At 43.5% G+C, this 25975-nt stretch overlaps 1 protein-coding gene across 3 annotated transcripts in view; it reads left to right on the top strand.

Annotated features, from left to right (window-relative positions):
- Nucleotides 1-25975, top strand: part of LGR6 (leucine rich repeat containing G protein-coupled receptor 6) — a 269354-nt gene that overhangs the window by 100399 nt on the left and 142980 nt on the right. For all 3 annotated transcript variants that reach the window (XM_061631835.1, XM_061631837.1, XM_061631836.1), the window contains exons 2-3: nucleotides 11528-11599; nucleotides 17266-17337. In XM_061631835.1, coding sequence (XP_061487819.1) covers nucleotides 11528-11599; nucleotides 17266-17337 — 144 coding nt within the window. The remainder of the gene's footprint in view (nucleotides 1-11527; nucleotides 11600-17265; nucleotides 17338-25975) is intronic.

The following is a 25975-nucleotide window of genomic DNA, read 5'->3' as shown; positions in this document are numbered from 1 at the left end:
AGAGATTCTCTCCCATTCATGCTGAGTTCCTAGCTATTCCCAAGTCTTTGGAGTTCTTCCTTTCCAGACACCAACCCTCTCCCGGTGGCAGTTGGGCATTCACCTTCCTTCATCCCCTCCCTTGAGATCCTGGGGCACTGCTTTCCTTCCTGCTCTACTGTGCACCCTAGCTAGCTAGCTAGCTAACTCAACTTATTGCCAGGTCAGTCCATTAAAAAAACACTTTATCATCCATGATTTAATGGGAAGCTCAGAAGTGCAGTTGATTCCAGCAGGCTTGCTGTCACTGCCAATCAGCTGGTTAGCAGTGACAACAAGCTTCACTGTATGCTCCTGATTGTGCATTGGCAGCCTATTTCTTCCTGCCTCACCTCTGATGTCACATATGATGTTTGGTATGGGGCAGGTGAGCATAGTTTGCGGGAAATGGCCTCATGGACCAAATTTAGACATGTGCCAGGCCTAATTGGGCCTACAGGCCAGGTGGTCTCCATCCCTGTTCTAAGGGATATCAATATTCATGCAGAGGCTATCTTGTTTGGGGCAGCTGAGAATTTCATGATTGTGTTGACAAGCAGTGGGTTGTCTCAACATGTCATCAGCCCTACTCAGTCTTGAGTCTTGACCCAGTGCTTTTGACTGAGCAGGTAACTGCTAGTCTGGATCTTGGGGAGTTTTCGTTGATCCCTTTGTTGTGGACAGATCATAGCTGCTTCTACCCTCCACAGGGGTGGTATCTTCCCCTTGAGGCTGATAGAATCTGATGTATTCCTGAGCGCCTTTGAAGAGTTTTCCACAAGCATGGCCCATGCTCTTGTCATAGCCCTAGTCATATGCTACATAATATGGAAGTGCCTCAGGTGGTTGAAAAGACTGCTGTAGTGTTTTGCCTAGTCAGCTCCCTGGTTTATAAGTTTGCTTGGAGTGATGAAGCAGATAGGGAAACAGCTAGAATGCAGGTGGCATAAAACTCATTGTGAATGTGATCAAGCATTCATATTATGCCTTTGTGGCAGCGGAGATAGTCCCAAAGCAGAAGCAGTTTCCACCATTGTTACATCCACTGGGGGGTCTTCTGATGGAGTGTTTCCAAATGCTTTGGAGACTACTTTAGGACACAGGGAAATCTACAAGTGCACTTGAAAGCATGCTCTGTCAAAAATGGTAAAATTGTTTGCAGTTGCCGCAACTTGTATGACACTGGTTCTACAGTTCAGTTGATGAGTGTGTCCAGAACACTTAGTCTTCTAAGAGAGGATTTTCATGCCTGAAGATATGCAGATGAGGTGTTCAGAGGTATGCAGGCTAACACACGTCCACTTGACCTTTAACCTTAATGGCTGATGCATTCAGAAGAAAGGTACTGACCAGTTGAACCCAAGGGGTAATTAATTCCTCTTGTGATAAGAATAGGCCCAACCACGTCCAAAGAGTCCACCTTCACTGCCTGAATACTCCTTGCACTCGAGGATTTTAACAACAATTTGACTGGTCACAAATTTCACTTTCTTGGGTAAGATCTCAAATGGGTAGTGGCCATTTCCAAGTATTCTTGAATGATACAAAAAGAAAAGACTCTTGTGACACCTGAAATGTATTACCCTTTATTAAATAATGTTTCAGTTGTTTCATGGGGGATAGTTGTTTGGCCCCATGGCAGTTTTTCTGTGGGGTCTTGTAGGGTTCCACCTTGTCCCTCACGCTTTACAATATCTACAGGAAACTGCTGTGGGAAATCATCCAGGTTTGGTGGTGAGATGTCATCAATACATGGATGACACCCAACTCTATGTCTCATTTTTATCTAAGTCAACTTAGTTGGTGGAAGTACTAAAGCAGTGTCTGAAACTGGTGAGGGACTGGGTGACAGTCAGTAAATTGACAAAATGGAGGTGATGTGACCAGATGATTTGACTCCTCAGGCTATTCTAAATGAGGTTGCACTCCGAAAGGGTCAGGTTTGAAATCTGAGCATGCTCTTAGATCCATCTTTGTCACTAGACCCAAGTAACTTCTTTGGCATGGAGCACTTTTCACCACCTGTGGTCCTCCCTGGACAGAGATAACTTAGCCATTGCAATTCCTTCTCTAGAAACATCCAAGATCACTATGTATGGTGCTGCCTTTGAAGATTGATTAGAAACTATCGCTTGTTCAGAATAGAGCCACTAGAATACTAACTGGACTAGAAGTTGAGTTTAAAGAACTTAATTGGCTTCCAATCCACTTCCAAGCAGTATTCGAAGGGTCAGGGCTTAAATGGTTTAGGATATGAGTCTCTGAAGCAATCCCTATTGCTAAGCTAATCTGCTTGTGTGTTGATATCATTGGTGGACTTTCTCCTGCAGGGGACCCCGCCATCTGTGAAGAGGAGGGTGGTAATTTGGGGGAGGATGTCTTAATTAATTTTTCATTTTTTTTGTTTTTGTTTGATTTTTTGTACTTAATTGTGAACCACCCTGGGGGTGTTCTCTGGCTGAAAGGAAGATACAAAATAAATAACTAGTGGGAGATTTCCGACCATCTAAGAAGAACCTTCTAGTGTTTTGGGGGCATCTAGGGATAGAGAAGAGAAAGGAAAAGAGACACATTTTTCCTTTCCTCTCTCTTGATATCTCCCTGTATAGCACGAGGATGAGAGTTTATTTAACTTCCATGGGGAGCACAAACCCTCCCTAACCCTAATTTCCCCTCCAGGATATTATAAGGTAATAGTGGCTCAAGCAGGCCAAGTCCATCTCCCTTTTCATGGGCCAACTGTCCTCAATGTTCAATAAGTGGAAGTCACCAAATTTCCAGGTTGGAATATTTTTGGTGTTCTGTTTTTTAAATCACCTTTTTTAAATTTACAAACTAATAAAAATATTGGGAGGGGGGCATCTCCATGCTATGAAGAAACCAATATCCTATTTTTGAGTGGCCCCGTTTCACTGCCAAATTGATACATATGGGACCACTGTGATGTTCCTGTATTAATGTATATATGGTAAGTGCTGTTTGTATAGAAGATACATGGTAAGTGGAATGAAAGAGGAGGGGGGAGTAAATAAGCAGTAGAATGCTGGATGATTGGCTGAGTGTTTGGATGGCTGAGAGTATAAATGGAAGGATGACGGTTGAATCTGGGTGGACGTGAGTGGGTTGTTTTGGTGGAGTTTGGAGGTGGGTGTGAGTTGGTGTATGTCAGGAGAGTGTGGAGAAAGAGGGAGGTGGAGTTCGGATTAGTAATAAGTCAAATATCACAGTAACAGATGAAACCATAAGCTTGTAGATCATTATCAAAGTTATCTTGTTATTAATGTTATTTAATAAATACTATTTTGGTTTACCGAAGGCCTGATCCTTGGCTGGGGTTTCACAGACCAGAAGGGAGGGTAAGGTAATAACCAAGGCTGAAGGGAAACAGTAACAAATGGTGGCAGCGGTGAAGAGGAGAAGATAACATTATAAGTATCCAGAGTAACCCCGAGTTATAAGTTATCTGCATTGATACAAGGGGGTTGGGAACAGCATAGGCACGCAGTCACGAATGTAACTGGATAGAGAGACTCAGGCAAGGTCTCTGGGAACATTGGTTGTAGAACGTGACTGGTGGTGCTGCCTAGCAGGGGGATCTATTGAGATCTGTGCTAGAGCGGAGAGAGAAACCATAAAAAAGGACTGTCTGGACTGGTGGAGTCCCTGGTGGTGCCTAGTGAAAGGCAGTAGCCACGAGCAGGTAGGAACCTGACAGGGAGAGCCAGGGAAGGGCGTCACAGGTGTTGGCTGTAGCGGTGGGATACGGACAAAAGAGAGTCCCTAACAGTGGTGTGGCAAACAGAAATAACAAATAAAGATTACTTGTGAGAGTGACTGGCAAAGAGTGTGTGGAAAAGAGTGAGTGAACTCCAACACCATGGCTGAATATATAAAAATGAAAAGAGAGGAGCTGGTGGAGAAGTGCATAACATTCAATTTACCTCACGAGGGTAAAGGGGTAGATGAACTGAGGGTAGCACTAATAGCTTTTACAACTGTCCAGCAAAAACAACCTGTCAGGGAAGAGACCCCAGAAGGGTATTCAAGCAATCCCGCTTATATAGAGTACTTGAGAGAGAAGTTAAGATGGGAACGTGAGTTGGAAACTGAGAGATTGAGGAGGGAGGCTGAGGAAAAAGACAAGCAGAGGGTCTTTGAAACGGAAGAGAAGGAAAAACAGCGGGAGTTGGAAACTGAGAGATTGAGGAGGGAGGCTGAGGAAAAAGACAAGCAGAGGGTCTTTGAAACGGAAGAGAAGGAAAAACAGCAGGAGTTGGAAATTGAGAGAATGAGAATGGGGTTTGAGGAGAGGGAGAAGCAATGAGCATTGGATGCTGAATTACAGGTGGAAAAGTTAAAGTTTGAAAGAGAGAAGTTTCATTCTGATGAAACAAGAAAGGACAGAAATGAAACTAAAATAAAGGTGACACCGAAAGATTTTGCAGTGTTTGAGCCTGGACAAGATCCACAAATTTACCTCAGCACTTTTGAAAAAGCGGCTCAAATGTGGGGGCTACCAGAGGATAAATATATGCAATATTTATCGAACTTGATCAAGGGGGAGTTGGCAGAGGTATACCAATATTTCCCCTCAGACAAGCCTGTCACATATGCCGAGTTTAAAGAGGCAGTATACAAAAGGTTCAGACTGGGACCTGACTATTTTAGAAAGTTATTCCGAAACTGTCAGATCCAAGCAGGGAGGTCTTTTGTTGAACTGGGAGCAAAGTTGATGGATATATTTGGAAAGTGGATGAGTAGTGCCAAAGCACAGTCAGTGGAAGAGGTGAAAAGCCTCATGATACTGGATCAATTATTCCATCAGTTACCACCAGAAATAAGGCTCCTTGTCAAAGACCGTTCCCCTACATCGGTGCAGGAGGCCGCAGAGATGGCGGATCACTTTGCCTCCAATAGAACTGGCTGGGTGGGGAAAACATCAAGAAAGTTTAAACCCAGACCATATAATGGCGGCAAAAAGGATGTGGTGCCACAGCGAGTGAGTCCTCCAGTAAAATCTGAAGGGCACAGGACACCCCAGAGTGGATCTGTGTACCCTAAAATGGAGGAGAAATTATGCTATAAATGTGGTAGACCGGGGCACCTACGTTTTCAATGTGAGGTTGCCAACCCCATTAGTAATCCTGCTCAGGCAAGGGCAGTAAAAACAGAACCAAAAGATCTAACAACGAAAAAGGTTCAGTTCTGCCAGATAAACTGGACAGAAGTAAAAGACCTTGATTCAAGTCTGAGAGAGGAAGTGAGTGTACAAGGGGCAAATTATTGGGCATTGCTTGATACTGGTGCTGCTCAGACGTTACTGAGGCCAGATTTAATAAAATCTGAGGAAATATTACCTCAGGAAACGGTGACTATCCAAGGAGTGAGGGGTAAACCAGAAAGCTTACCTATGGCCCTAGTGAAAATGCAGTGGAGAGGCAGAGAGGGAAAATATAAAGTGGGTATTAATGCCCAACAAGAAGAGCCAGTGATACTGGGAAGAGATGTAATGGGGGCACAAGGAAAAATATATGTGGTAACCAGACAACAACTTGGCAGAGAAACAGAAGCCATGTTAAAAGGGGCTGAAGGAAACAGGGTGGAACCTGTTTTCGAGCCTACGGTCACCATAGCAACCCCTGGAAGGCCTGCTGAAAGAAACAACTTGTATCAAATGGTCTCTAGTGAAGAGGCAGAGCAGTTCAGGGAAGAACTGAATAGGGATACAAGTTTGAAGCAAATAAAGGAGCAAGCCCTGACACAAAAGATTCCGTTTACTGACAAGCTGAGGAATCAAATTGTGTGTGAGAATGGGATTTTATATAGACTGTGGATGCCTGCTGAGAGAAAGGATGAATGTGAACCAGTGAAACAAATGATGGAAGTTGTGCAAAACAATTTAAGTCAAGCTCAGCAGAGGCAAAGTTACTGGTATGACAGAACAGCTAGGGAACGTGTGTATGATGTGGGAGATATGGTTATGGCATTCATACCCAGGAAACATGATAAATTACAGGCTAACTGGGAGGGACCATATACCATAAGAGAAAAGCTTGACACAGTGACTTATGTAATTACCACAGACCAATTAAACAAAAACAAAGTGGTTCATGTAAATATATTGAAACCTTACCATACCAGGGATGCAAAGGTGTTGCAAGTTACCTTATTCCCTGAGGGAAGTGGGCCTGAACTTCCAGATTTGGTACAGGAAAGCAAAGACAAAGGAGGGGTAGATCAAGTGGAATGGTCGGAGGAGGTGAAAGAAGAAGTAAAGGAAGAGATTCTGAGAGTTTTGAAAAACTATGGAGATCTCTTTAGTAATAAACCTGGCCGAACCAGTATAGCCAGACATTCCATTGATACTGGAAATCATGCCCCAATCAGATCTGTTCCATACCGTGTGAATGGGAAAGTTTTGAGTGAAATTAAAAAGGAGGTCGAAGATATGCTGGAACTAGGAGTGATCAGGGAATCCATCAGTCCCTGGGCCTCAAGTATTGTCCTGGTTCCGAAAAAAGATGGAACTACAAGATTTTGTATTGATTATTGGTTAATCAATAAAATTACTGTCCCAGATGTGTATCCTATGCCTAGGGTGGACGCAGTGTTAGAGTTATTGGGGGCAGCAACCATTATGTCTACTATAGACCTCTGTAAAGGATTTTGGCAGATGGAACTAGACGAACAATCCAGAGCCAAAACTGCCTTCAGTACACCAGATGGGTTATATGAGTTTGTGACTTTACCCATGGGACTAAGGAACTCACCAAGTTCGTTTCAGAGGCTAATTAATACTGTGTTGCGAGGCATGTCAGATTTTGCAGTGGCCTATATCGATGACGTGGCCATTTTTAGCAAGTCGGTGCCTGAGCATGTCCAACACCTGACAACAGTATTAGAGGCCTTAAGAAAAGCAGGCCTCACAATAAAAGCTAAGAAATGCCAGTTTGGGCTGAAGGAAGTAATCTATTTAGGACATAAGGTGGGGAGTGGGAAAATCACCCCCTTGTGGAGCAAGGTGGAGGCAATACAATCGTGGCCTATCCCCTTAACTAAAAAACAACTTAGGGCATTTCTAGGTGTGGCTGGTTTTTATAGAAAGTTTGTGAAAGAATTTGGGGAAATAGCAACCCCCTTGCATGAGTTGACAAAGAAAACGTGTTCTGAGCATGTGGTATGGACGGATGAATGTCAGAAGGCTTTTGATCTGCTGAAGCAAGCCTTGTGCCAAGGACCTATATTAATAGCACCAGACTATGAGCAACCATTCATCGTTGACCTCGTGCTGGGAGTCGTCTTGCTGCAGGAGAGAGAAGGCACCAGACATCCAGTGGCGTATCTGAGTCGCAAGCTGACGCCGAGGGAGAAAAACTATTCGTCGGTCCAAAAGGAGTGCCTAGCGGTCGTGTGGGGACTGAACAAGTTGCGCCCATACGTGTGGGGACGAAGATTTACCGTGACGACTGACCATTGGGCCTTGTTATGGTTACAGACTATGAAAAACCATAACACTATGCTGCAGAGGTGGTCCTGGGCCCTACAAGACTATCAAGTGGACTTCCAGTTCATAAAAGGCAAGGACAGTGTATTGGCCGATGGACTTTCAAGGCAAGTGGCCGGGACTGCAGTGATGTGACGCAGACGTAGGAACAAAAAAGACATTTTCCCCATAAAGACTTGGTTTTATTGTTAACGCGGCGTATGAATCCTAGAGCAGGAATAATACTCTGCCGTTATTTTTAGGGGGGGGGAATGTGATGTTCCTGTATTAATGTATATATGGTAAGTGCTGTTTGTATAGAAGATACATGGTAAGTAGAATGAAAGAGGAGGGGGGAGTAAATGAGCAGTAGAATGCTGGATGATTGGCTGAGTGTTTGGATGGCTGAGAGTATAAATGGAAGGATGACGGTTGAATCTGGGTGGACGTGAGTGGGTTGTTTTGGTGGAGTTTGGAGGTGGGTGTGAGTTGGTGTATGTCAGGAGAGTGTGGAGAAAGAGGGAGGTGGAGTTCGGATTAGTAATAAGTCAAATATCACAGTAACAGATGAAACCATAAGCTTGTAAATCATTATCAAAGTTATCTTGTTATTAATGTTATTTAATAAATACTATTTTGGTTTACCGAAGGCCTGATCCTTGGCTGGGATTTCACAGACCAGAAGGGAGGGTAAGGTAATAACCAAGGCTGAAGGGAAACAGTAACAAATGGTGGCAGCGGTGAAGAGGAGAAGATAACATTATAAGTATCCAGAGCAACCCCGAGTTATGAGTTATCTGCATTGATACAAGGGGGTTGGGAACAGCATAGGCACGCAGTCATGAATGTAACTGGATAGAGAGACTCAGGCAAGGTCTCTGGGAACATTGGTTGTAGAACGTGACTGGTGGTGCTGCCTAGCAGGGGGATCTATTGAGATCTGTGCTAGAGCGGAGAGAGAAACCATAAAAAAGGACAGTCCGGACTGGTGGAGTCCCTGGTGGTGCCTAGTGAAAGGCAGTAGGCACGAGCAGGTAGGAACCTGACAGAGAGAGCCAGGGAAGGGCGTCACAACCACCCATCACTTCAGTAAGATGCCCAGCTGCCTTTCACCTAAACAGTGTTGATATTCACATGAGGAGGGAGTGTATTCTACCACACCCCATGTTCTTCCACTGTCCATTTGCAATAATAGATGTTTGGCTAAAAGGTATAAGCTTTTGCCATTATAATGTGGACCAAACCTTCCCAGCCATTGTTTTATCCTCCCATCCTTCAGTGTTGGAACCTTTCCACCTTTTAAAAATAAAACTTTTTCCAGTGAATTTTCACATTACAGTTTTTGTCGACTAGCAGACAAAGCTATATGCCTGGCTACATCATAATCCTTAGACATGACAACTACAAAATCCCTGAAATCTGTTTCAAGTTTCTCTTCTTTTTTCCCCTGCATGCAGCATGCTGCATCAATTTTTTGAAGCAAGTATACATGCACAAAAGCACTGCATAAATCCAGTGTTTATTTTAAAAAGCCAATTAAAACCCTGTGCACAGTTCTTCGGGGAGAGAGAAACTGTGTATGGGAAACCTGAAGAAATTATCTTGGGCATGGGGATGGGCAAAGACCAAAACAAATTTTATAAGGGGGTTGGTAGAGTATTTGCTTGTTTGTTTGGTTTCAGTATTTATATCCCATCTTATTGTCAAAGACCTCAAGTTGGCTTAAAATAAAGCTCTAAAATATGACAAAATCAAAAACAAAACAGCTGCCCAACAACATTATACAAGATCATAAAAGCAGCAGATAAGGAAATTAAGACCAGCATATAAAAATTGAGATAAAATATACAAAACAGCAGAACGGCATTTAAAAGATCCCAAATGCTGTTAAATGTCATTAAAGGCTAAGTACAGTCTGAGTGCTGAGACAGATTTGAGACATAAAGGCTTTGCTTAGTCACACTGGCATGTGTTTTCCCCCCCTCCACTTCCACACTTCTGATGTGGAGTCAGGCATACAGAAGAAGAGACTTAGAAGTTGATAATATTCTATTTGCTTTATTTAATAATTAAGTAAAACCTTAAATATATCCTTGCCTTTTAGTGAAAAGTTCCACATACGGTAGCTTGCGATATTATAAAACAAGAATATACAACAATCAGCCAAAGAGACTGGATCAGTAGTTAACATCCAAATATAAAAGCATGATATACAGCAAAGTCTTCCAGAATAAAAATGGCTTCAACAAATGGTGAAAAATAGCAAGGGAAGGAGCCAATTATATTTCACAGGGCAAATAATAATAATAATAATAAAATTTTATTTATGAGTCGCCTATCTGGCCGAATTAAAGGCCACTCTAGGCGACGTACATTTACACAGTAAAATACAATAAAAACCAATGAAAACCAAAACAGTAATTAATGTACCAGTATTAAAAGCAACCCACCGCAGAAATCCCATAGGGCTGCCTGAACAGCCAGGTCTTCAAAGCCCGGCGGAAACTTATCAGGGAAGGGGCATGGCGAAGATCAAAAGGAAGGGAATTCCAGAGGGTAGGGGCCACAATCGAAAATGCCCTCTCTCTGGTCTGTACCAGCCTCGCCATCTTAACTGGTGGGACCGAGAGAAGGTCTTGTGTGGCTGATCTCGTCAGGCGGCATAATTGGTGATGCTGGAGGCGCTCCTTCAGATAAACTGGGCTGAAACCATATAGGGCTTTGAAGGTCAACACCAACACCTTGAATTGGGCCTGGTAAACAACTGGTAGCCAGTGTAGATCTACTAACACCGGAGTGATATGATCACGGCGACGGCTGTTCTTAATCAAACGTGCCGCCGCATTCTGTATCAGTTGCAATTTCCGGACCGTTTTCAGGGGTAACCCCACGTAGAGTGCATTACAGTAGTCTAAGCGGGAGAAGACCAGAGCATGTATCACCCGTGGGAGCAGATGGGCAGGAAGGTAGGGTTGCAGTCTCCTTATCAGATGTAATTGATACCAAGCTGCCCGGCTCACTGCCGAAACCTGAGCCTCCATGGACAGCTGGGAGTCAAGAATGACCCCGAGGCTGCGGACCTGGTCTTTTAGGGGCAATTTTACCCCATTGAACACCAGGTCTATATCCCCCAACCTGCCCCTGTCTCCCACGAGCAACACCTCGGTCTTGTCGGGATTTAGTTTCAGCCTATTCCTTCCCATCCATTCACTGGATGGGAAAAGTGTTCATAAGGAATATTTTCACAAAATTAATGGAAGAGAGTGGCTGTGCCTTTGGTACCGTGGCAAAATAAGAGAAGTTCCTCCTTGTGACTTCTGTTGGCAGGGAGAACAGATGGGTGAATATGTCAATTTAGGTTTCTCTCCATTTTTCATTGTTCCAGCCTGAAATTCAGTTCTCCACATTCCACATCAGTTTGTGATTTAAAAAAAAAAAGTCCTCATGAAAGTTCATCAGCATTGTAGCATACATCTCTCCAAATATACACATTTATACACAGTCTTCCCTGACAGAATACATTTTAGTATGCTATGCTCACTCATATATGCATTTTTATGCATACTGTACCCTGGTCTATGCATTTTTGTACACGTTACTTGGCTATAGCACTGCATTGCAAAATTCAGGAAGGTGCGAATTTTGAACAATGGCCATGCTTTGCTTCATGTATTGTTTGAGAAAGTGCAAATTTTGTAGGTTCACCTGTAAATGCAAACTAAATTGAATTTCTCCCCATCCCTATCAGGGAGTGGCCAAAGCTGGCAGGGAGTGTTGCTCTCCTAGGATTATCTGGTTAATAACAGCCCCTTTGTCCAGGAAGCACCACCACCACATCCTTCTTTCATGGTTGAGCCTGTGTCATGGGATAGATCGCTGTGATGTTCCTTGCATTCTCTTCTGTATGCTGTTTCGTCTGGCTCTGAGCAGAGCTCACATGAGGGACCATTTTTGCAGGCCAGACTGGATCCTATAAGTTTATGTTTTGTTTATGTTGATTTTTGTTTTATTTCTTTTTGTCTTCAGTGATCTGAGCATGAACAACATCAGTGAACTTCTGCCTGGTAACTTCCACCATCTGCGTTTTCTAGAAGAACTGTAAGTATAATGAGATTATATAGCCTCATGATGTGGCATTTCTTTTCCAAATTCTGGGGCAAGTTGATATGCATAACATGAACAGGCAATGTGGGACAAGGTGATATGTGCAACATTTAAATAATCTGCTTATACTCCTTCCAAATGCTTGGTTCATATAGGTCTTATCTGACCCTCATCTCCAAATCAATACTTTCCCTCTGAAGCTATACTTTGCGTTAGCTGATCCAAACCACCAGTGATGTGTTGCATCCAACATAATGGAAAGGAAGAAGGAGATAGGCTGCAAGGGTGGTAGCCATTCACTGCTTTTAAAAATCAGAAGAGATGTGTCCTAACAGGGAGTACACAGCCTCCAAATAACTACAGTTTAAAAATAAATTCAAAGGGTGCTTCCAGACAGAACTTTATTTTAGAATCAGCACTGCTCATGCGCACAAGTTTTTAGCTGTGTCCACATGACATTGCCATTATCAAAATGCCAGCCTACATATTTTTCACATTTCTTTCACGTTTTCCCCTTACCATGGAAAATGTAATACGTAAAAATAACCTGTTATACATCTGTAGTCACTTCTGGTGTGGAAGCTTGTTAGTGCAGTCTTGGGGGTAGGTAGTTTTCCATGTGTGTGGATATGTTTAGGTGGGTGGTCTCTTATCACCAAACCCCTCCTTCTGTTTGCTCCTCACCTGAGCACAACCTTGCCATTTTGTTTACAGGGGCCCCCAACACAAAGGGAAAGAAACCTACTTCCATTGATTACTTCATGACTAGTTTGGAGAAGATATGCTCTGAAGATCTCCACACAGTAAATGTGGGGGATTCCCTTGGAGAGTAACTGCAGTTCATACATACGGCTTTTTATTTATTTTTAATATGGAGGTCTTAGACAACACCTCCTTATTACTGTTTCACTGTTGTGCAAGTTTTCAGTATTAGTTTTTAAAACCAAATAGAAATGGATTTTGCCCTTCCTCCTCCAAAGCATGACCTTCTGTTGACCATTGCCGCATTGTCCACTGTGAAACATTATAATTGACTGGATAAGGCTAGTAAAGTTTGCTCATTATAATTAACTGAATAAGGCTAGTAAAGTTTGTTCTCGTGCACATCTTGGATTTGTTTTTTTAAGAAGCATGCTCACAGGTACGGAAATAGCTGTGTGCATGCCCAGAACGGAAAAAAGTTAATAGAGGGCAGGGGAGGAGTGACTGAGGGGAGGGATAGAAAAACACCATCCACATACATTCCATCAAGCTCCACCCACTGGTGTGGCTGGAAAGCGGTGGAATAGGAATGCATGTTATGACTGGGGGGAAAAACCAGAAATGTAAAGAAGCTAACTTGCCAAACGTGCACACAGAAAAATGGAATCTGAATCACCCGGTTTGTGATATCAAGACCCCCATTTGGAAGCAATCAAAGTTCCATTAAGTGGTACAGCATTGCTAAAAAGGAATGGGATAGTCTTGTTGATACATTTCTGTTATATCAAAGGACGGCAAGAGTGCTCCTATCCCCTACAGATGTGGTCCAAAGGGGAAACATTCAGTCTCTAAAGAAATAAAAGCAATAATGTGGAATTACATTTTTGCAGGAAGGTAATACAATGGTAGAAGAGCCAGCATGGCATAATAGTTAGAGTGTTGGACTATGACCTGGGAGACCAGGGTTTGAATCCCCACACAGCCACGAAGCTCACTGGGTGACCTTGGGCCAGTCACTGCCTCTCAGCCTCAGAGGAAGGCAATGGTAAACCACCTCTGCATACCGCTTACCATGAAAACCCTATTCATAGGGTCATCATAAGTTGGAATCGACTTGAAGACAGTCCATTTTATTTTCATTTTGCAATACAATGGTATGAGCTTGAGGATTGGGAACCATGTCATTCATTGCTAGTGAGGTCAATGACAGATCACACAATCCTATTCCAAACAGAAATCGCAGTTACAGTTGATGTGATACAGTTTCACTTTCGTAGCAATAAAGTATTTCTGGTTAAGTTCTGGGAAAATGTGATACCCCTGCAACCAAAGGAAGTAACATCTAAATCCCATGGAATAAATGAGGAACAACTGTGCATGTATTTCATGAAAAAAAATTGGTGAAGGCCCTGGGTTGTGTAAAAAATCTAAGAAGAGAATGTTGTTGTAGCTGTAAAATACTGTACCTGAATAATGAATATGTCAAGCTGCCTTACATGGAATCAGCCTGTTAGTCAAGCTCATTCATTATTGTCTAATCTAGGGAGACCCAACGTGGTGTCCTCCAGATGTTGTTGCACCATTGTTTATTTGTTTTATATATATTCTGTGCTGCATTTGAGAGTAACTCCCATCATGTGACCATGCTGACTGGGGCTGATAGGAGAGTCCAACGGCATCTGGAGGGTGCCATGTTGACTGTTCCCTGACAGAAGTTTTCCCCAGAGTTTAGATCTGAGCCAGCGTCAGAGGCTGGCATTCCCAGGCAGTTGCTCAGGCCTCCATGCTCAAATAAGGCCCACTGCCAGCCCCAGTTCCAGTGTTACTGCTCACTGTCATTGGTATGCCTAAGCCTACAAATGGCTTATAAGCATCAGGGTGGGTCATGGAAAGAAGTTGAAGAAGGTAGAGGTTGCCTCTTGAGATAGGATAGAACAGCTGGTGGGGAATGGTAGGTGAGGTTATCTACTTTCTTCCATGATAAGTAGGACTTTTCTGGTCTGGTGAGAAGACACAGAAGGCAGTACAGGGGGTTAACAACCAACTCTTCTTCTCAGGGAACTCTGGGAATTGTTGTTCTGTGAAGGGAATAGGGGTCTCCTAACAACTGACAGCATCCTTAACAAACCACAGTTCCCAGGATTTTTTGGGGAAAGCCGTGATTATTAAAGTGGTATTATAGTGCTTTAAATGCATAGTGTGGATGTGGCCATATAGACTGCTTCTGTCTATGCCCTCTGAAGTTCTTTTGACAATGCACATGCCAGTCCAGCTGTGTGTGCCTCTTTGGAAACTGTCTGCAGAAAGATGAGTGTGTAAAATGCGTAATGAGACAGAGTAATAGAGGAGCACAACAAAGAGCCCACAACACATCCCTGGAGCTGAGAATAGATCTACGGCTGTAGCATGTCCACTTGTGTAACTTAAATCATCCTTTCCCAACCTGGGGTCCCCAGATGTATATTGGCCAGCATGGCCAATGATCAGGAATGATGGGAGCTGTAGTCCAGCAACATCTGGGGACCCAAGGATGGGAAAGCCTGACTTAAATTATCAAAAGCCAAGGCATACAGTTTTGGATTTCCTTTGATGGGAAGAATCATCCAAAAGGATGTCAGCAAAGGAACTTTTGTAGAACTGGGCAGAAATGGATTTTGCTGATTGACAATAAACACTGGGAATGCAGTGGGGGGAGGGAGTGGGACCATGTGCATAGAATGCTATTGTGTCAGGAGGATGCACAGAGCGAAATAGTCTGTGTGATTAATGATAGGGAGCTGAAACCAGTGTTGACAGCTTCAGCTGCTGTCTCCTGTTGGTGCAGAGTGCGAGCACGTACACGAGGCCAACAGCCCAAGATCCCTCCCACCAAAGAGCAAGTAGAACAAAATACACTTTCCCTATAAACTTCATTATACATCCATGAAGCTCCCCAGTCCTCCTGACTCCAGTGCTGATCCTTTCATTTTGAGTATAATGTACAAGAGTCTCTGGAAAACTCTACTCCTGGCTGTGTGGACAAAAGGTGATTGCCAGATCAGTACTCATCACCGCATGTTACCAAGTACATAGGAACATAGGAAACTGCCTTACACTGACTCAGACCACTGGTGTATCTAGTTCAGTATTATCTACTCTGACTGGCAGCATTTCCCAACTACCTTAACTTGAGTGACTTTTTGGCACTATACTGTGGTGTAGTGGTTAGAGCATCAGACTAGGACCTGCGTTCAAATCCCTGCTTAGCTATGAAGCTCACTGGGTGACTTAGGACCAATCACTGTGTCTCAGCCTAGTCTACTTCACAGGGTTGTTAGAATAAAATTGGGAGGAGGAGAACTATGTTTGTGCGCTACCTTGAGCTCCTTGGAAGAAATGTAAATGTAGTAACAACAACAAGTTATTGGGGTTTCTAAGGACATGATTGGGCAAACCCATCAGTTAAAATAAAATAAATCTAGGACCCAATTCCAGCAAGAAGAAGCATATAGTAAATGAGCAAAAAATGATAAAATGAAATGTGTTGAGTGGTCATCATTTGTCTCTAACAATCTCTCATCAGATGCGTTGCCCCCTTCAGGGAAACAGAAAATCAATCAAATGAATCTGTTTCAAAAGTCCGAGTGCTAGAGTGACAGCAGATTCTGCCAGGCATTGATGGTGTACTGTAAGGAAGGCAGGTTGCAACCTGCTCCTATATATTAAAGGGATGTCCCTGTGCTCTTTATGCTTTTATAGGACTAATTATGAGTGCCACTTCTTTAAATCCCCAAGAAGGAGAGAGACATACAACACTTGTATACTTATGTACATACATACATTCACAAAAGCAGTCAAACTTTACACAGGAAGATGACTGGTATTATGTCCATGTCATTGCATTTGGATTACTCCAGAAAGTCTGCAGACTCCTATGAACACAAGAAGAGCCTTTTTAGATCAGACCAAAAGGTCCACTTAGGCCAAAATTCTATTTCCAGCAATGATCAGTGAGATGCCACTGGAAAGCTTGCAAGAAGAGAAGAAAGGCAACAGCACTCACTTCTTATTTGTCCCAGCATTTTGCATGCAGGTGTACACTGTCTCTGAACATGGAGGCTCTTTTTAGCTATCATGACTAATAGTTCTCAAGAAATGTATTCTGCATGAATACGTCTGATCCTAATCTTTTTTAAAACCATAAGAACACATTTTTATGGCTTTCAAAATAAATTGATTTGTGATACCTGAATCCTTTCCCAATGGACTTACAATGAATCCAGTGGCCATGCTAGCTGGGGCTGATGGGAGCTGTAGTTCAAAAAAGTAACTTTTCCAAGCTCTGCCTTACAGATACTCCTACACCATGATAGCCTTGTCAGCACATCATGGTAAGCTAAAGTATGGCTTACTGGGACTGTGCAAATGGGCTGGTTCCCGGAGAGGAACTCACACTAGCTTTGCTTCTCTCAGGGCATTTTAGCTCAGCATGGGATAGCAGCTAAAGCAAGGTTTGGTTTAGCATGTTGTCTGAAAAAAGGATCATACTTAAGGTCTTTCCTCCTTAACCATGAGCTGTAACCACAGGACAAACCTTGGACAAAGATTGTGGTTAAGAAGGGGAGATCTTATCCACATTCCTGGCTTTGGATGATATGGTAAGTCATAGTCTTCACTGCCAGGGAGGAGCAATATGGATGATCTCCTCAGAAGCCAGCAAATTCTCTCTAAACTATGGTTTGTCTTCGCTTTAGATGCAAACACAGCCAATGAAATCTTGAATATAAAGCCAAGAGTAGCATCTTGATGCCTGATACCACCTTCCATGGCTAGTAATAGTGAAATGACCTTTGTCACAAAGCTCTATCTAGCTCAGAAGGAAGCTGCTTCACTCCAGGCCATAATCATATTTTTTCACAAAAGGCACTACTAGACTTTCAGATATGTTATCTTGACCCTGTCTCTTTTGTTTATTACAGGCGCCTATCTGGAAATCAACTCACTAAGATTCCAGGAGAAGCATTTTCAGGCCTCTACAATTTAAAGATTTTGTAAGTTACAATTTCTTCAGTGTGCTGCTTTACACTTTGTCGTTCTCCAAACTGGTATCCGAGTCTATAGATTTTCCTCATTAAAGGTCTTCATGGATTGGATCCAGACTTAGTCATACTTAGAGTAGTTCCATTACATTTCGTGGGTTTCTAAACCCATGAATATGTGGTTCCCATGATTTCACATGTGTTAGGAGTTCAGACTCTGAGAGACAATTATAAATATCATCACAGAAATGTTATTTATTGAATGTTCCTTGGAGCTGGGTTCTAGCCAATTTTTTTCTAAGTCATGCTCATGGGAGATTGTCATCCCACAAGAGGCAGTGATGACCACCAGCTTGGATGGCTTTAAAAGAGGATTAGACAAATTCATGGAGGATAAGGCTATCAGTGGCTACTGGCCATAATGGATATGCTTTACTTCCATGGTTGGAGGCAGTGTGCTTCTGAATACCAGTTGCTGGAAACCACAAGGGGGAGAGTGGTCTTGCACTCAGGTCCTGCTTGTGGGCTTCCCATAGGTATCTGGTTGGTCACTGTGACAACACGATCCTGGACTAGATGGGCCATTGGCCTGATCCAGCAGGTTCTTGTGGTCTTATCCGAACAACAATAAAGAGGGAGGATGTTCAGGGCTACAAAATAACCCTCCAAATGCTAATACATCACTGGAATTCCATTGCCTCCACTTTGTTGAGTTTCAGCAACTGCCTGCTCTTGAATCAATACATTTTAAGTTCTTTCTGTTTTTTAAAATTTGCCAGCAATTTAACCAAGAACAGCAGACTATTTAAAGCTATTCATGTCTACTTTATTTGCTCACCTTGTTTTGTCCCCGTAATACAGCAACTCGCGTTACAGAGGCTGAGACTTTTTGCTGAAGCTGCTAAGCAGCTGAAACAGTTTGCTCTGTTCAGAAATCAGCTGTAGGGAGCATGGGGACAGGGACTTTTTTGTGCTGTGTGCAAAGAAACAGGCCTGGTGATGGTGGCTTCTATATTCCAAGTCAACCCCAAATAATACTGAACAGTGGTATCTCAACTTTTTGACCGTAATGCTTGGCTGCAGTTGTAGAAGTAGAGTATGTGGGTAGAAAGCAACGGCAAGGGAACCAGAACTTGTTTTTGGCTTACTAGGAGTTTGTGTGCAGTCCATAATATGTGTTGTATGGAGATTAAAACAATTGCCAGTTGTTTGCTATGGTACATTTTATTCCAGGATCAATACTATGGCATTGGGTTTATAACTACACCTCTGTGATCTCCCATTTTCTGTTATAGCTCTGTCTCTCGTACTTGTCCTGCATTAAGGCTTATGTAGCCATCATTCCAGTACTGGTTAACTGAATTGGAGATCTTTTCCCCTGACCTTGATGGCAATTGTATCCCCAGATATTAAGGTGGATTTTTATGTCTTGTCATTTGTTAATGATTTTGCAACAGCAATCTGATTCTGGTGTTTATTTAGGTGCTCGGTTCTTCATCTCTCCTCTTTCCAAGGAGATATTTTATAATCCTTTCTCTCCTGCAATAAACATTTCAGTTCTGAGGGCATGTTTGGAACCCAACCACAACATGAAATCACTGTAGCCGACAAAGTTTATATGAAGCAAGCAGGTAGTAACCTGCTCCCAGGATTAGAGAGTGCAGGGCTGTTTACTAGGCCTTCTAAAGAATCCTGCCCTAAATCCCCGGGTTTAGAGATGAGTTGCTGCTTTATCCACAGTCTGCATTAGGCACTGAATCAAAGAAACCAAGAAAACCACAGCAAACCCACCCTGTTTCAACAAGGGCAACACTATGCTTGGGGAACTCATAGGCTCTGAAAGCCTCTTTTTATCAGTTTACATTGGAGCACTTCCCAGTGAAAAAGCTAAAAATGTTGTAAGTATGCAGGTCTTACTGAAACTGAAACAGCACCTCCTGCAGGCAAGATTAGTAGTAGCAAAATCCCTCATGGCATCAGGAAGAACCAGTGCTTATGTGCTTCTCCTGAGGCTGGAAGTATACTGCACAGGCAGACTGTGGCAATCTCAGGGGCATGGAAAGTCACCATTTGGGCATCCTCAAGTACATGCAAAGCAATCCTGTGAGCCAGCCCTGTAGCCAGCCTTCCTTGTTTGGTGAGGCAGCCACTTTTCTAGGTGGGGCATTTGAGGGGGGAGAGGAGCCAGCCAATCCCCCCCACTGGTGGAATGGACATTAGGGCTAGGCCAGGGGAAGGGAAATGCAGTGACCTTCTCCCTCATCCCTCCTCCATTTAGAGAGTGTGTTAACTTACATTATGAAGTTTAATCTTTTGAGAGATCCCTAGGAATACCAGACTTAAAAGCTTGACCTTGCCTAAAGCTACAGTTCTCTTTCACCTGTGGTCTGTCCCTGTGTTCTGTTTCCTCATGAACTGAACTACTTTGGTAATGACATGAGCTCCTGAGCTTGGCTTTGACACTGCATTTGGTATCTCAGTTTCAGATTCTACCCAAAAAACAAACTTGTCCATACTACAAGTTTAAGGAAGGACAGAGAGAAAATAAATACTTTAGTGTTTGTTTGATAACTCCTTGAGAGTCCCTCCTACTAGTTTTATTCCTGACCTTGGACAATCAAGGGAAAACTTTTTAACTGGCTGCTATATAAAGGACTAACTAAGCAATTGGAAACTAACTGTGGAAAGCAACTGGATTGTTTTTACGTTGCTGGGTTGATTTTTCTGTCCAGAAACCCTGAAAAAGGCCTCATGCTGAACTACACATGTTGGGAAAATCAGAAATTTGGCCTGAGTTACAGCCTAGATGGCCAGCCAGCCAACTAGCTAGCTAACTGTAATGTGCACAGCAATTTGTCCTTTGCCCTCAAGTTCTCAAGAAAAAGAAGAAAAAATAGCCACTATGATTATGAGTATAGTTACAGCTTTAAAAGAGTAAATGGTAAGTTAAGGTAGCCATTTTTTCAGATCACTTTAAGCTATCTCTGTATTTCACCTTTAAGCAATGGGCACCCAATTCTGCTCTACTCATTATAATAACTGCAGAATAAACAAACTCTTACTTCTTATTGAGGCAAACAAACATGTTTCTTTATTGCTGGGTGGGTAGAGTACACAACTGAAATTGAAACGGAAAAGAAGAGCAAAGGAAAGTCCAAGGGGTGGAGTCTAACTCAAGCCCACAATACAAAGTTCTAATATATAACTCTTCAAGGGTCACTTATTCACTGAATTTTTCAGAGGCTCCTATTCTTAAATTATTCCTGTTCTCAAAACAAGCTATCAACAGGAGGGTTGTCATTGTCTGTCATATCACAAATTAAAAAGAAGACAGTTTCCCAAAAAAACCTGGAAGGGGGAGGCAAAGCACAGCTCGGGGGGGCATCCCCATTCCCTGCCTCCCCCCTATGGCTACAGGGCTGCTATGAGCAAGCAATGAAGTAAAAACCTTCCTTGTAGCTTCATCCCACTTGACAGGAGTACAAGTTGGATATTCATATTAACAAAAGGATTACCTGTAATTGCTTTCATCTCAACATGAAGGACTCAGCATCTGAAAAAGTACTAGGGTCTGTGTCTCCAAGTAGTTTATGCTATTCCAGTGCTTCTAATTCCAATGGTCCAAAAGCTTTTCATCCTGATCTAAACTTCTGCCAGTCCATATGACCAATCAGAACTAGGATGAGATAAACACAGGCTATGTTGTCCATATGGCTTGACTTCCATGGTGATTATTACAGGTTGTCATAGATACAGTGCCCAGCTAGGAGAACAAGAAGTTCCTTGTCTGCCTGTGCCCAACATAGGATATGACATGAGCCCTATTTTAGGCATTCAAAGACTCATGCAGTTAGTGTTAGAATTTTTGGTAGATATATATTGCAGTGGAGTGCAGAAATAACTGGTCTATTAAGACTGGTAGTTGAAAGAATAAAGAAACTTAAGGTTTATTACTACAAGAAGGTAAAGTCATACATGCTGAAGCAGCCATGTGGCCTGTACTCAGTTACTAACTAACTGAAAACAAAGAGAGGAAGAGAAAGGAGGACGGGGAAGAGCAAAGCCTGCAAAAACAACAAACACTTTTGAGGAGGAATCAGCAGAGGGAAGAATAGATTGCCTTTCTGTCTATTGCCCCACTGGCCCAGGTTCCTTGTAACATGTATTGGTGCTTTACTCCCAAAAGGGAGAGAACTGTGCCATATTTGCTGGCCCTACACCATTTGTTATGTCCCCATTGCCTGGCCCATGGTTCCTCCACATGTTAGAGAGGTCCCTTGTGTGATTTTGAATCCTGCATAATAAGGAAGGTCTGAAGCATCCCTTCCCCACTTGGGTTGCCAGGTTCAGGGCCTGAGACTGAGCCTGTATCTTTAGGAGAAGAGAAAGTCAGCCAAGCGCAGGTGTTCTTGCAACCTGTAATGGGAAGAACCACATGGTGGAATTCTCCCTTCCCCCTGCATAACTTTTAAAGATACAGAACACCTCTTGGAGGCCAGGCCTGGCAACCAAGAGGTCTTTTGTATCTTTAAAAGTTGTGCAGAGGGAAGGGAGAATTCCACCTTGTGGTTTTTCCCATTACAGTGTTGCAAGAGCACCTGTGCTTGGCTGACTTTCTCTTCTCCTAAAGATACAGGCTCAGGCCCTGAACCTGGCAACCCTATTCTCCACCCCCAGTTTAGACCTTCCCAACCAACGTGTTGGGACTGGACCAGCAAGTACAGACCTCCTGTCCCTCTCACACAATTGGGGTGGGGGTGTGAATTCCCAAAGAGGGTCCTGAAGCAGCTGCAATGTAGGCCCAACAACCCATCTACCAAGTTTGTTGTTTAATTATCTGCAGAGTAAAGGGTGTTGCCGTGCTATTTAGGCGTTTTTATTTTCATTATTTTTGTGACTAAAGTTATATCCCACATGCTCAGCCCAAAGGCTCATGCAGCAGCTTTCAGATTAAACAATATATGCAGAATAGCAAGCTGGTCCATAAAACTGTTCCAAACTTTTCCTATAGAACCTGGGTTATTTGCCAGGTTAGACTTGTTAGGGGCCTTGGATATTTTTGCACTGATGCCCAGGAACCTTTTTTCCAATGAGATGGAGACGAAAGCCAAGACAGCAGCACACCTTCTGATATCCACTGCCTGCAGCGGACTGCTTCATGCAGCTTCTTGGTAAGGCTGGCCCTGTTTGCAGGCAGAGCTTGGAAAAGTTACTTTTTCTGTAATGACCCAGTGGGTGCTCTATAAGAGTGAGCTTATTGCTAGGTGAGTGGGCGTAGCTGCAGCTCTTTGAAGTTTTATAGCCTCATTCTACTTCCATGAGAGCACATGCAACCAACTTTTGCTTATTTCACCTTTTTTGGAACTGCAGGGCAGCAAGGGATGCATAAGCTGAGGAGGCCATGGGACACAGAGACAATGGGTTGGTTCACATATGAGCCAAGATCCACATTAAAAATGCTGCTTTTTCCATTGCGATTGATTTTGACAGTTCACATACTTTTGCCCTCGCTACGAATAAATTGGCTGTTTTTCTTTTTAGCATTCACACGCATGTGCATTTATTGCTATCAGTGTTTCCTTGTTGCCGTGCCCACACATTAGCATGTTAACTGCGGAGGCGGGGAAGGGGCACTGTTTCCCTAAATGAAGGGAGGAATGGGCACTTGAAAGAAAGGGAATCTACAGTTGCCCCCCTTCCCTGCGGTGCAGGCTTTCTCCTGTGGCTGTTAGGCTGACCCTGCGTGAGATTGGTGTGCTTTTGGTACCCCGGAACAAGCCTCAGCATGCATTCTGGGAAACATAAAAAAATCCCAAACAATTATCTTTAGAGATATATTAAAAGCAGCTACTAAAGGAAGCATTGACCGTTTAATATTATCGCTCTCCGTGAGTGGAGCAGATGCTGGGATGAGATGCCAAGGCAGCTCCCATTTCCCCTGCCGTTTTGAGTCTCACGGCGGGGCGAGGAAGGAATTTCCCGAGCTCCAGCTCTTCCCTGCTACCCTCGGGGGAGTTGTTGGTGTCGCTTCAGAAGAGAGAGAATGAAGGGGTGGAGAAAAAACCCGCTCACATCACATGCAGAGAGCTTTCACAGAATTAGATATTCTAGGGTGAATAGTTTGGATGAATGTGTTCTTGTTTAAAGGTGCAGGGAAGGAAATGTATTGGGGGGGAAGTGGGAGAAAGGAAGACAAGAGCGACCGGAAGTTGCTTCATCAATGGCAGGAAACAAAATGACGCCCACAGACAGTTAAAGGGGCGGAGAAAAGGGAGGATCTAATGACAAAGAAACTGCGCAGCCAAAAAAAGGCGCTTAAAAGGTAATACACGGTAGAAGTGCACCGAAGCAGGTCCGGATTTTAAAAGCAATTTCGGGTTTTTATCGTATCGATTTAATCCGGAGTTAAAGGCAAAAGCAGCTGAATGTAATCGCGTTGGCAAAAACTTCATGCAAACGGTCCAAATTAAAAGGATCTGCAAAAAGCCTGAGATCCAGATTATACTGGCATCTGAACACGCCCAATTTCTCTGGGGACTTGTTGGAATGGGGCTTGAAAAACCACCAAGTAGGGGTTGTGGGAAGACTCCTGCTTTCATCAGACCCAAGATGCTCCGGGCAAGGAATGCAAATTAAAACATCCAGCAAACAGCATGTGGCACAAGCTTTGCCTATACAGCCTATCTCTCCCCACCTGCCCCATCTCCAGCATATCTTACATTTTTATTATTTATTTCTTTAACTTGCATACCACTTTATATTTCAAAAAATCTCAAAGTGGTTTACACTTCAACAAAAATCAATATAAATTCTACATTCAATACAGTTGCTAATAATAACAGTAATCCACATTTTAAGTAATATAATTGAGCAATAAATCTCTAAATAATGTACATAAAATCAAAACAAAGTGAATCATATATAAAACAAAAAAAGAATATAACATAAAATATATCTGAAACTTCACATAAATATTACAAAAAAAGCATTCTCACACCTAATAATGCAGATCAGAAATTCAAAAATGTGTATATAATAATAATAATAATAATAATAATAATAATAATAATAATAATAATAAATTTATTAGTCGCCCATCTGGCTGGATATCCAGCCACTCTGGGCGACGTACAAGATAAAAACAATACATTAAAACATTAACATTTAAAACCATAACAATAAAAACCTAACCCACCCCAAAAGCCTGCCTGAAGAGCCAGGTCTTCAAGGCCCGGCGGAAGCTCATCATAGAAGGGGCATGGCGGAGATCATTTGGGAGAGAGTTCCACAGGGTGGGGGCCACTATTGAAAAAGCCCTCTCTCTAGTCCTCACCAGTCTAGCTGTTTTAACCGGTGGGATCAAGAGAAGATCTTCTGAGGCTGATCTTGTTGAGCGGCATCCCTGACGATGCTGGAGGCGCTCCTTCAGATAGACTGGGCTAAAACCGTATAGGGTTTTAAAGGTCAAAACCAACACCTTGAATTGGGCCCGGTAAACAACCGGTAGCCAGTGCAACTCCTTCAGCACTGGAGTGATGTGATCTTGCCGGCGGCTGCCTTTAATCAGATGAGCCGCCGCATTCTGTACCAGTTGCAGCTTCCGGACCGTTTTCAAGGGTAACCCCACGTAGAGCGCATTACAGTAATCTAGGCGAGAGGTGACCAGGGCATGTACTACCGGTGGGAGCAGATGGTTGGGAAGGTAGGGGCGCAGCCTCCATATCAGATGGAGTTGATACAGCGCCGCCCGGCTCACAGCCGAGACTTGAGCTTCCATGGTCAGCTGGGAGTCAAGAATGACCCCCAGGCTGCGGACCTGGTCTTTCAGGGGCAGTCGTACCCCATTGAGCACCAGATCCATAGCCCCCAGCCTTCCCTTGTCTCCCACAAACAGTACCTCGGTTTTGTCAGGGTTCAGCTTCAGTTTATTCCTTCCCATCCAGCCACTCATCGACTCCAGGCACTTGGACAGGGTTTCTACAGCCAACCTCGGTGCAGATTTAAATGAGAGATAGAGCTGCGTGTCATCCGCATACTGATGACATTGCAGCCCAGATCTCCTGATGATTGCCCCCAGCGGCTTTATATAGATGTTGAACAGCATCGGGGAGAGGACGGAACCCTGTGGCACCCCACAAGTGAGAGGCCAAGGATCCGAAACCTCATCCTCCAATGCCACTCTTTGGTACCTACCAGACAGGAAGGAATGGAACCACTGCAATACAGTGCCCCCCATACCTAACCTCTCCAGGCGGTCCAAGAGGATAACGTGGTCAACGGTATCGAAAGCCGTTGAGAGATCAAGGAGGACAAGGAAGGTGCATTCGCCCCTATCCCACGCCCTCCTCATATCATCTACCAAGGCGACCAGGGCTGTTTCAGTCCCATGTCCTGGCCTGAAGCCCGATTGAAATGGATATATCCTGTTAGTTGTCTTGCACTGTATTTTTAACATGGCTGTAAACCACATGCAGGGAGGGGTCCATTCCGGGGGGGGGCAGTGAAGACGCAGAGACAGCAAGGAGGAGGAACAACATCAGGTGACTTCAAGAGGTGGCAATGGGTCCACAGCTGGGATGCAGATCTTAGCATGTGCCCAACAATGCTGATCCCTAATTCCAGCCGTTAGGTCTTCCAGAACTTTTCTTTA

This window comes from Rhineura floridana, chromosome 6, assembly GCF_030035675.1.
Source record: "Rhineura floridana isolate rRhiFlo1 chromosome 6, rRhiFlo1.hap2, whole genome shotgun sequence".
Taxonomy (NCBI): domain Eukaryota; kingdom Metazoa; phylum Chordata; class Lepidosauria; order Squamata; family Rhineuridae; genus Rhineura; species Rhineura floridana.
This window is presented reverse-complemented; position numbering and strand designations above follow the sequence as displayed.